General features: G+C 39.4%; 1 protein-coding gene across 1 annotated transcript; it reads left to right on the forward strand.

Moving 5' to 3' along the window:
• Positions 1-6,164: 6,164 nt before the first annotated feature.
• LOC131298558 (uncharacterized) lies at positions 6,165-9,882 on the forward strand. The gene is made up of 3 exons (XM_058324040.1): positions 6,165-6,268; positions 7,664-7,832; positions 9,503-9,882. Exons 1-3 carry the CDS (start codon positions 6,165-6,167, stop codon positions 9,599-9,601), a joined length of 372 nt encoding a protein of 123 aa, XP_058180023.1. The 3' UTR covers positions 9,602-9,882.
• Positions 9,883-12,233: the final 2,351 nt, after the last annotated feature.

A 12,233-nucleotide genomic window follows, 5' to 3' on the forward strand; every position in this document is an offset into this window, starting at 1 on the left:
ACACAGCCACCCCTAACCCAGAAAAATGCACACATAATCCCTCTCCAACCATCATAGTGGGCTCAGGAAAGTACTACGAAACGCAAGAGGGTACGCATGGTTGCAACCAAAAGTTGCCTCGCCAAGGTAGTACCTTCATTTACATTGTCATTTTTTCATCATTGCCCTGTTAAGAACCACTTAATAACCATTGAAATTGAGAACAACAAATTGGATAGAACAGAAACAACATGCTAAAAACTGGACAGAGAAGAAACCATTGGTAGCACAGTTGAATTGCACACACACACACACACACACACACACACACACACACCCTCCAATTTGCAACAAAACCCATGCCAAAACAGTCCAGCCACTGCAAAAACAACTCAGAAACTGCCCACAAAGTGCACCAGCTAAAAAGGGGATATCATAATACCCCTTCACAATACCCCATCCAAATGGACCAGAATGGTGCAGAAAACTGCACTTTACACTCACACACACACACTGATAAGCCACCACTTAACAAATAAACATAGCTGAAAAGTACCAGTGTCCAGAAGTACTAGCTAACATTTGGCTCAGAACAATGTCATCATTGCCACCAGTAATAATCATGAAACTGTGTAAGAGCAGTTAAGTGATTCAAACATTTGACTAAAAAAAAACACATCATAGCCACCAACTTTTGGGCTCAGGAAAAATAACATCATAGCCCCTAACTTTTGTGATAGGAAAATAACCATAATGCTGTCCGTATTGGCTCTGATGTGGGTTTAAGCAATTAATGAAAAACCATTGAAAGTTACTCATGGCTGATAAGTGCCAAAATATACCTATTTTGGCCATCCAATCTACGTTTATTAGTTTTTTATATTTGTTAACTGATTTTTATTATGTGTTTTTATGTTTATAGGTTGCTCGAGCTAGTTATCCAAGACTTTGGATAAAAAGAAGAATTTAAAGAAGTTTTGGGTCAAAGTACAAAGTGCTTTGAAATTTTAGATGATTAATTTAATATTAGACAAAGTCTAAGGGACCACTATGTAATTAATGCCTGAAATTCCTATAAAACCAATCTTATACCTACTGACGATGGACAACAGCTTTAGGAAAAAAAGGTTTTCTGGCCGAGGACGAACGAAATACAGCAAGGGGTTGCCGTGTAAAAGTCTTCGACGGAAAAGAAAAAAACAAGAACGAGGGCTGCGAGGTTTTTATATTGTTTAGTTTTTTTTCGAGTTTTTTTTTTCCTTTCAAGTTTTGAAGTTTTGTTCAATTATTCACATTTCGATAACTCGTTTTAATTCGTGTTCTTATTAAAAGTTGTTCGTTTATTTTTGTTTGGTTGGGATCTTTTGTTTATTTTTCTCTCGCGTAATACGAACATGTTTCAAGTTAGGGTTTCTTTTATTTCATGTGCAATGATTAGTGAGTAGTTATTTAGGTAGGGTCGCGGGGTGATTAGCACACTGTGGCCAGTTCGGGCACTGCTCATATTTTCAAACAATGAAAAATATAATTTTAGGTTGGAAAAATACTTCTCGCAGACGAACCCGGGCATTGTCGGAGCCCATGTGAACGGGGGAATGGGGGTCCAAAACTCATTCTCCATTGCGCATGGGAAAACGGCAACCCTAAGGTTTCGCATCTTGCGAGGTATCTTTTTCAATCTAAAATTGAACGTTTTTAAGAACACCGAATGAAGCATGTTAATCTAGACTGGTTGCGAGTGCTATAAACCCTACGACCGTACCTTTCTTTTACTTATTTGAAAAGTACAATTAATTTTTAGGTTTTAATTAAATCTCAATCAATCGACAAGGTGGCTACCTAAGAGCCAGTTTAATCAGTAACAATCCGAATTTTTAATCAGCATACATCACTGTCTCTGTGAATTCGACTCCGGTCTTACCGGATATTATGTTACGTCGGTTTCTGCCCTACGCTTGGGGCAACCCATTATTTTAGGACTAGGAAATCGTCAAGCAATGGCTGCAACTAAGGTTACTTCGCCAAGGTAACTACCTTGTTTACCATTTTCAATTTATTCATTATCGCCCTATTTGTAGTACACAATCACCCAAACCCTGTCATTCAAAAATATTATCAATTACATAATCATCTTTATAATAAGATGATTATTAAAACCATATCTAACACAACATTGATGACATAACAAGCACAATTACATGATCGGATACAATACAAATTAGTGTGTCCAACATTGTTCTTAGTTCACCTCCTACAAAAGTATTGTTTGTAGTTATTCATTACAAATTAACAAATGGCCTATACTCTACGACGAGAAAGTACAGCCACTTCAAAAAAAGTGGGTAAAGTACCAATCTTGCTTATAGTAGTACTTAAGTCTCTTCAAAAAGACACTACTATTGCCATTAGATGGGACCATACACCTCACCGGCAAAAATAGCCTCCATCATAGCCTGCCTTTCCTCGGGCTTCGTGCCATAGAAGTCATCAACCTTTTCTTCCTATTGCACGATTACAACACTAAGCTTGAACTTCTCCGCCAACTTGATATCAAGTTTTGACAACTCCTTTTTCACCATCGTGCATCGGGCGGATAGCTCTTTCTCGTAGCCAAAGGAATTGGCCAATTTCTCCACATGACCATTGTTGATTTCAAGAAATTGTCCATGCTCGCATAGATGGACAACTCCGCTTCACCCATTCTTGTCCTCTTCCTCCCCTTTAGGGCTCCGGCATTGGCTGCCGACATTGAGCCATAGGGAGTGAACATGGGGAGTGATGCATGAGGTGTGAATGCTAGAGGAGTTGTCGAAGTTACGGGAGTTGTGGGAATGTTGGGTAGATGTACGTCGTATTTAGTGAAAAGTGCATCATAGAAGTCATTGGAGTTGTGTGGCTCTGCACTTTCGTTGGCAACTTCTGAGCGCGCCATTTCGTCATAATCTTCCGCACCCGCCCCCGTAGCCCTATCCTTGCTAAATATTCTTTGCCAATCCTCAAAGTACGAGAAAGACTTCCCGTATAAGCCTTGGGCATTTCCCATGCCTTAATATTCAATTAAAGCATTGGAATTCAAAATTGGGAGTTATCTTTTCATACTCATCCCAAATGGGTTTCTCTACGTCAATGCGATTGTTGACAGTATCCCACCCGAAACCACTTAGGGCAGTAATGTCAACTAATCTAGCCCATATGGATTTCCAATGTTTGACCTTGGAGTCAATATGGAGGTTTGCCTGAATGGTGCATCCCGGGAGCACTTTTTGTAACTCCTTTAGCAAGTGGGTGAAGTAACCCCGTTCGAAAGCCATTCTCGGATTTCCACTTATCCCCTTCTTCATTCAACATGCACTTCATTAGTGCATCCTGTTCAACTTTCCTCTAACTCCTACGTTTTTGCTTTGACGGCCCTTCCACGTCCACTACTTTGACTTCATTAGTGGCCATTGCTGCACATGCATTTAAATATGTGCATTTATTGTAAAAGTAGGACCTCAAACAAAAGTTATGAATAAAGCATGAAATACAATAGTACGTTACAAGTTGTTCAGCGACAAAAGTTACGAAGAAATTACAAATAATACAATTACAATGTCAAACACAACAAAACCAAATACAATCAAGGAATGATGCCCTCCATTTGTCCCCCACCATTGGCTAACCAATGGTTATACATGGCCATTGCTAGAGCATCCCTCCCTGCGGTCCACTCATTGGAACTTTCTACGGCACCAATGTGATCATCAACAGGGACATCGTTGACATGTGCTCATTGCCACGCTGTGTACTCGTGTTCAATTGGATCGTTGGGTATCTCTCTCTTAATTAGATTATGAAGAAGACAACATGTCTACACGATATGACATTGAGTCCTTATCGGGTAGTAGGAGGGAGATCTCCAAATTGCAAACCACATCTTGAGAACCCCAAAGCTTCTCTCAATGACATTCCTAGTGGCGGAATGTTTCATGTTGAAGTACTCCTCTTTGCTTGTTGGTATATGACCTTGCCTCCAAATGTTAATGTGATATCGTTGGCCATGGTATAGTGCTAGAAAACTGTTCCCATTGATGTAGCCAGCATCAACAAGGTAATAATGTCCTGTAAGCAATGGAAGACAACACATTGATGGGTGGATAATTGTAATGGACTCAAAGGAAACATAAATTTAGGATATGGAACATACCATGGGGGACTCTGAGACCGTGGGGTCTTTCCATGGCATTCCCAATGATTCTAGAGTCAGCGGCCGATCCTTCCCAATCAGACAATATATAGACAAATTTTAGATCCCGAGTACAAACACCTAAGACATTTGTAGCAATTTCATCCTTCCTCGATCTATATCGTGCCCTATCAACGGCCGGGAGATTTACTGGGACGTACGTCCCATCCAATGCCCCAAGACAATTCTAACAAATTTGGAAAAGATTATTAACTGAAGTGAATATGACCAACTAAAAGAAAGCTTTACAATGGAAGAAATAGGAACAATTGAACACGACTATACCTGAAACCAATTCCACCTAGTGTCTTGGTAGTTAGCAGGTACAGGTTTGGGCGTCACTAGGAGCATTCGGTGAAGGCACAAGACAGTTTGGAGTACAACATGAAATGCCTACTTATTGTCTCAGTAGACCTATAGAAATCAAATTTGGTACGCCTTTGCTTTGTATGGTGAGAGATGACCCACAAGAATATTGCTACCCTCTCCTCAAGACATACGTTGCGTGAGTCCCCTAACCCAACACCTCGGACTAAACAACAAAGTCTAAAAAAAGTATGCCTATTCACCCTTAATTGCTCGTGGCAGTCCACGTCATTATCCCATACAAGCCTATTGATATTGTTTATGTGCGACTGGTAAAAGTCTAGATTCGGAGACAATTCCACATGAGGCTCCGGACGGCGAAACGTGGACGTGATGAACAAGTAGAGACGAAAAACACCAATCTCAACGTTCATAATGGCATGTAATGCCATGAACCCCTCTTGCTCTTCTCTTCTCCTTTTTTGTTTTCTGTTTAATCTTGGCATATCCTAAAAAATACTTACAAGGTTTAGGGTTTTTAATAGATTACTTATAGATTACTTGTAGCACAATATTTATTGATGAATGAAAGCTAGATTACTTGTATCATTTCTTTGATAAGTACCTCAATGTTTATTGATGAATGAAAGCTAGTTTTCACCAAACCTAAGAATTATTGTAAAGGAAGTCTCTTTGTAACTAAAAAGATTATAAAGAAAGCAAGATATACGGAAAATTTATTTATTTGAATGTAGTATGCTATGAAAACCTATAAACCTTTCATTTCAATTTAACATACAAGGGTTCACTAAGGCTTTTCCAATCTGAAAGCCTAAGTTATAAGGAACACCTTAAAGCAAAAATTTAAGCTTCGAGTCAGTTCTTGACAAAGGAAAAAGGGTTTTGATTTATTGTAGGGTTACCTTAATTTGGTTTTTGATTTACTCCTACCAAGTGGGATTTTCTTAAAAGTGAAGAAAAAATGGTGTTTTAACTATTAGGATGTGATGTCAGAAGGGGTTTGATTGGTTGTTGGGTTTTGATGGACCCAAGCAAATTCGTAAACTTTAATTGTAAATTTCCAAAACCCAGAGGGGGTTTTATTAGTATATAAATAGGTAGAAGGGTACACTGTTGAACTTCCCAAAAGTTGTGGGCATATCTATGTACTTGGACCTATGAGAGGATGAATCCATGTAAGATTAACAGCTCAAAATAACTAAAGCATGGCAACAGAACAAGCAGAATCAGTAGGAAATAATAGTAATTATGGTTGCACACAACCACACACACAACCACAACAACCATACCAATACAACCAAAAAAAAAAAAAATCAAATACTAGACAGAGATCTAGAAATGAAATGGTAACAACCCCAACAAAAGCAACAACTTTTTCTGGAAAACTCAATGAAAGAGAACCGTCAAGAATCATAGAAAGCTTCTGTGTATCAACACCATTTTCACTTAATATGCATGGGATCTAACTCCAAACCTTCAAACATTAACATTTCCATCTCTCAATGCACGAGAGACGGTTGGTAATGGGTATGAGCATTAATTTATCTCTTTTGCATTTGGCTCATTTGCTGTGAAATAACCTAAAATATGAGTTATGGGTAATTTGTGGTGAAAGATCCTGAAAGAGAGTAAAATGGTGATTCCTTTTTGTATAGTTGACGAGGGAGGAAACTGGAGCAAGAAGTCTATCTATGCTAATCTCTATAGGTCCATTCGAGCTGGAAAACTATTAAGGATGTATTTGGTGCAATATTTTGTCAAGCAGATAAAATTGGATTTGTTTATTATTCCAACTGTCTTCTTTTCCTTTGGAGCTGGAGAATTTCAATAAAAATTCTTCTGTTTTATGTCTTGAATGGGAGTTTAATTTATCCCTTCCTGTGATCGTTACATGTGGGGTCAATATGAATGTTGGCTGTAGATACCTATCTAAGTATCAAATTTTCAATTCTAGGAAACAAGGAAACGCTAGAATATTTAATGTTTGATATGTGTTATATAGTTTGTAACTAGTATGGTCTTTAATCAGTTGTTTGGAATGTAGTTGGAGTTCTATGCATAGCTAAGTTGTTGTCTTACCAAACATGTCCGACACTGATCCTACATTCTTATTTGAGTTTCCAGTGCCCGACAAGGATATTTGATCAGTGCGTGCATGAACAGAGCCTTCCTGATTCCAAAATTTCATTTTATGGAGAGTCAACTAAGAACAAACAAAGCAGAAGAAAATTATTGCACAGGGTCGGCTGCTACTGCTGACATTTTCATGATCTATACTTATTATCGCGATAAAAAGGAGGTAATGTAGTGTTTTTTTTTCTGTGTACAAGTAACCAAAAAATCAAGATCTAAGGTTTGGGTTTCATAATCTTCAACCCACAAAATCTGAAACAAATCCAAAACCCATGCATCCCACCGGTCGAAACCCTAGCGCCCAAAATCGAACCTAACCTGAATCAAAACAACAACAGAGAGAGTGCGGGAAGAGTAGGAACACAAAAAGCACAAACAAATCAAACCCATACCTCACTGAATCGAACTCAGATAGAAACGCACCCAAAATCGCCACAAACCCTCGTCTCCTCGAAGAACATCTGTGGAGAAGAATTGTGACAAGAAATGGGTACCTCGGGGTGGGAAAGGGGGATTAGGAGGGGTAGATTCGTTCGAAAAATAGGGGAAATTGGGGGGATTCGACAGCAACTGGTCGAGGGTAACCCATCGCTAACACCCCCTCAGCCAGTGTAACGGTGTTAGCTTGTGTAGTGGAAGACGCCGATTAGAGAATACCCCCTCCCTTTTGGGTTCCCAAATGGGGTATAAGGGTGGGTCCAGGTGTTAAAAAGGGGATAACATAACACCCCTTTACAATATCTCATCCAAACAGGCCCTTTAGTCCATTTGCTCTTTAACACCAGTTTTGCCCTTGCCAAATAGTAAAACAACTCATACAACTAGTTAGTTAGAACTAATAAGCATAACAAAAATGCTACAAACCCAACAACTCACACAACTGCTGACGTCATGATGACATCAGCATAAAACGACGTCGTTTTGATTTTTTTAAAAAAAAAACACGCCTGGTTCTCCTTACCTTTTCTCCTTCTCGTTCTTGTTCAAAATACAAACCAGTGGGAGGGGCTCCCACCACAACCTCAGTTGCTCCCCCATCGCCGGCAACCGCCACCCGCCACCCGCCACCCGCCACCATCGGCTCCCACCACAACCCCAGCTGCTCCCCCATCGCCGGCAACTGCCACCAGAACCGGCTTCTGGCACCCCGACGCTGTCCCGGACAAAGGTCTCTCTCTCTCTCTCTCTCTCTCTGTGTGTCCTTGTTTCAGATAGATAGATTATCCCCACTATCTACTCCTCATCAATTAGGGGGTTTCAATTTGAGAAACCCTAAAGTGTTGTGCTATCGAGAAAAAAAAAAAAAAACCTAATTTGAAAATTTGAGAAACCCCTAATTCGAAAATATGAGAAACCCTAAATGGGAGTTGTTAACCCCAGAATAGTGGTTTAACGTGTCGGTAATCTTTGCTAATTGATACCATTTTGTCCTCTGGGTTCAACGATCAACCTCTTGCCCTTTTGCTGGAATTGTGAATCTCGGAATTGGAGATACGACGGTCAGTTATCTGGTTGCTATGTATCATGTTTACATTGTGGTGGCATTGCAATCTTTATTAAGCTTAAAATAGGGTGGAATTCAGTTTTAATTGTCTCAAACGCTTGAGCATCGTACGTTGATGTTCCAAGTCAGTTTAGCATGGCTTATTGTTGTATGGAGGACGGGATAATGGTTGGAAGCACACTGTGCACCTCTGTTGCTCACTATACATGTGTAGCTCTCATGGAGAAGAGAATTTTTGTGACAGTAACTATAGGCTTCTAATCTCCATCTATAATATGAGGCCCCTCGTAGTGACACCGTAGCGGAATTTCTCATGGAATTCAATGTCTTCTTGTTGTACATGTTTTCCACATTCTGCGGTTTCTGCTTATTCTGCTTGAATGCTGCCACACTGCACGTATAGATGAATAACAACTCGGCGCCTTTACTAAATATACCCATCTAAAGCAAAGTGAAATTATTATTTGCAGTACCTTGATAATTTTTAGCAGTTTTGGAGCCAGACAAGTGCTTCCTGAGTGCATTTGGATCACATAGGAAGTTGAACTGGAAATCATATGTATCTTTGCTTATGATTCTGTGTATGTTAGACACAAACACACACACATTTGGGTTGTGAATTTAGCTGAATATTTGATTTATTTCACTTTTATTGTGTTCACAAATGTTGAGAAATGTGTGCGGCCATGGAAACGAGAACTCGTCAAAATTTTCTAGTTTTACTGTCAGTCAGTAAGAGATTGATGAGAGGAACTATTTCTGTCAATGCTGCAATTAGTTATTTACACCTTGAACATGTGCACTTCTATGCCGAAAGCTGATTAGGGAGAGCTGAATCGTTGTTCTTAAGTGCTGAAAGTCAAACTAATATGCTGAATTATGTGCTTAGATGGTAGAAATTATGTTTGTGTAAGCTGGAAATTATAATTGAAAGCTAAAAACTGAAGTTTATATGCTGAAACTCATACTTAAGTGCTGGAAATTGCTATATGGTGCTGAATCTATCTTTTTAGAGCACTAGAGCTACTGGTTTGGTGCGAAATTACGGGTATAGATGCAGGAAATTATGTCTACAAACTGAAATTAGGTGACTTTTGCACAGGACTATGTCCAATAAGTTGAATTTGATAAACGGTGAGTTGGAAGTGCTCTTTTTATGTGGTGGAACTTTGTCTAAGTGCTAAAATCTATATTTGGCTGCTAAAAATTTACATTTGAAGTGCACTAGTTCATGTTTGGTACATTTGGGGTGATGGCTAGAAGCAAAGCTATGAATAGAATTTAATTGAGTACATGGTTATGGTTTTATTCTTATTGATCATTGTTATTCTCAGGTTATGGTTGGAAGATTGGGAGGGCAGGGCAGCTTGATTACATATGGCTGCGAACTTAAAAGCAAAAGAACGGGAGAGCTTACAAGATTTATGGGCTAGAACTATGGGACCAATAGCTTTGCAAAGACTAGTGGAGACTCGAAAAGGCAGTGAAAGAGATTGAAGCTATTCAAGTGAATCGAAGGCCAAGAAAAATGATCAATTTGTTGTAGTTTGGAATATCACTATGTACTAAGCTTTGTAATATCAAGTTGTAGTATTGCAAAACCTAACTTCGTATGTAATTAATAATTGTGATGAGAATGGCTCGGTGTGGGTTTGAAATTTATTGTATTATGGTTTTCGTTGTGAAATGATAATTTGGCAATAGATTTTGGCTATGAATGTAGCTTGTGATTGTTGATTTACAATGAGAATGGTCCGGCGTGGGCTTGTGCATAACCTCGTTTGGTTTCTATTGTTGTTATGGCTGTACTGATTGAGACGTGAGACGTCGGGTTAGGACCAAAAAACAAGGGAGACTATGCCGAAAATTTTCCAAAACCAAATACGGTAGCATAATTGTAGTATTAATATTGGTGACTGAATTCACCTCAAAACTTAGTACTATTTTGCTTTTATTCTAACCTATCGATAAAACCTTGAACCGACCAAATCATTCTCAAAAAAAAAAAAACTTTCAAAATCTTATCTGAATCTTATCTGATGGAACTATGAATTTAACAAGCAATCAGGTCATTACAGAAGCATAATGAAAGTAAATAAGTGGTGCAATTTTATGAACAAAAGTAGAATGCGTCTCATTAAAGAAGTCAACTTCAAACAGAATTTTCCAAACGATCTACCTTATGAAAGGTCATTACAAGATCAACAAACAATCAGGTCTTTCAAGGACACAAAAGGGGACATAGGACACATGACACAATATGGACAGCTTTCAAGGACACAAAAAGGGACACGGGACACGATATGGACACGATATAAAACAATACAAGCAAGTGAACTACTCTTCGACATTATCCGGTGCATTCATCATTTGCGTATAACTTTGTTGTCCTCCGCATCCTTGCCATTGACTTTCCAGCATACTTGGTTGTGGTCCTCCCCAATATTGACCTTGAGCTTCCAAAATACCTGATTGTCCTCCTCCCCAACCTTGACTACCCGCAATAGTTGATTAACCCATCCAAACTTGACCATTTAATAAGCTTTGGTTCAAGCTTGTTCCGGTGGGGCATAAAGTTGGGGAAAATGGGGAGATGCTTCCGCCTTGTGTCATATTTGGTCGCATAGGATGTGGCATCATGTTTGGCCACATTGAGTGTCCCATGTAGCTTGGGTGGCCCTGCCCATTAAAACAAAGGAATTTTGAATAACAATTACATGACACATTAAATTATGCAATTAAAAATAAAATTTTACATTTACATTACGATACTCTCTTGTGTCCCGATATGGTGGCTAACCGCAAGCTCCTCAACCTCCTGAAATTAGCAAATGATATAACTATTACACATTCATCGAACAAATCTATATGTCCATATTAACTAGTAAGCAACAAATCGTAAGAAACTTATACCTTGGATTTTTCGTTGGATTATGGCTTCTTGGATGTTTGTCTTTTCTTCTTAACAGCTTTTTCCACAGCACCAATCTTTCTTTTGCACGGCGGTCTCCTTTTTCGTCGAAGACCTTCCGGGTCAAGTATGTTCGTGCTCTGTTTAGGAGGTATAACTGTAGGTGGATAAATTCAAGTAGTGCTCCGAACAGCACTAGAATGCAGCGGCTTCACGTGCCTCTTGAATGTAACCCTAATTTTGTCAATGAAACCCTTGTCCTGCAAAACAGACAAGGAGTGAGCGCACCTTTGCCTCTCGTGGCAAAGGCCCTCCGATGCCTTTGTTAGTATCACGTACTAGCAATCAAACCCTAATTATCAGTAGGAAAACAATAAGAATGCAGTGTATTGCGTACCTTTTACCTCTAAGTTTACCTCTTATTTATAGATTTGCGTATGCTTGCTGGCCAAGCATCCGTGTTGCCTTAGGATTCCTAACTCGTATAGGAATCCCAGGATATCAAGGATTCCCGTTTCCTTTATCAGTTCATTACCTTAATCCTTGTAGGACTCTTTTCCATAACAAGCCGAACATCCCATACTCGTTGGGTATCTTCCTCAGATCCTATATTCTCGGGATCTTATCCTTTAACGGATTACCAGTGATTCTGGACCCTTCTAGAATGTTCCCTCAAATAGGACTTCTCTCTCTGTTCGGCCATCTCATGGCCGAACAGACGGCCTGGACCAGTTACTTCACGTGTTACTGGTCCTAAGGAAACAATTTGAACCATATCCTTTCTAAGGAGCTCTCCTCCTGTTCGGCTTTCTCTTGCCGAACAAGTTTCTTGAACAATGGCATCTCTTGTAATTTTCCTTGTATTTGGTCCAATAACGTCTCGTGTTATTGCCCCGAGAATCGTACGACCTTTCTGGACCATTGACTTCTCATATCACCGGTCCATAATGCGTTGACCTTTTCTTGGCCGTGCTCGGGCTCGTTTTGTACCTGTTCGGGAATACCTCCCTACAATTGCTCCCCAGCTTTGCTCGTTTATATTTTACTTCAGATGATGAGTAAAGCTTTTTACCGAACAAATTTATTTTGTTTTTGCACCCTATTTCATATATTGGTGCAATGTTTCATCACGTTGCTAAGAAAAGATCATCTTT

The sequence above is a fragment of the Rhododendron vialii genome, chromosome 8a (genome assembly GCF_030253575.1).
Source record: "Rhododendron vialii isolate Sample 1 chromosome 8a, ASM3025357v1".
Lineage (NCBI taxonomy): Eukaryota > Viridiplantae > Streptophyta > Magnoliopsida > Ericales > Ericaceae > Rhododendron > Rhododendron vialii.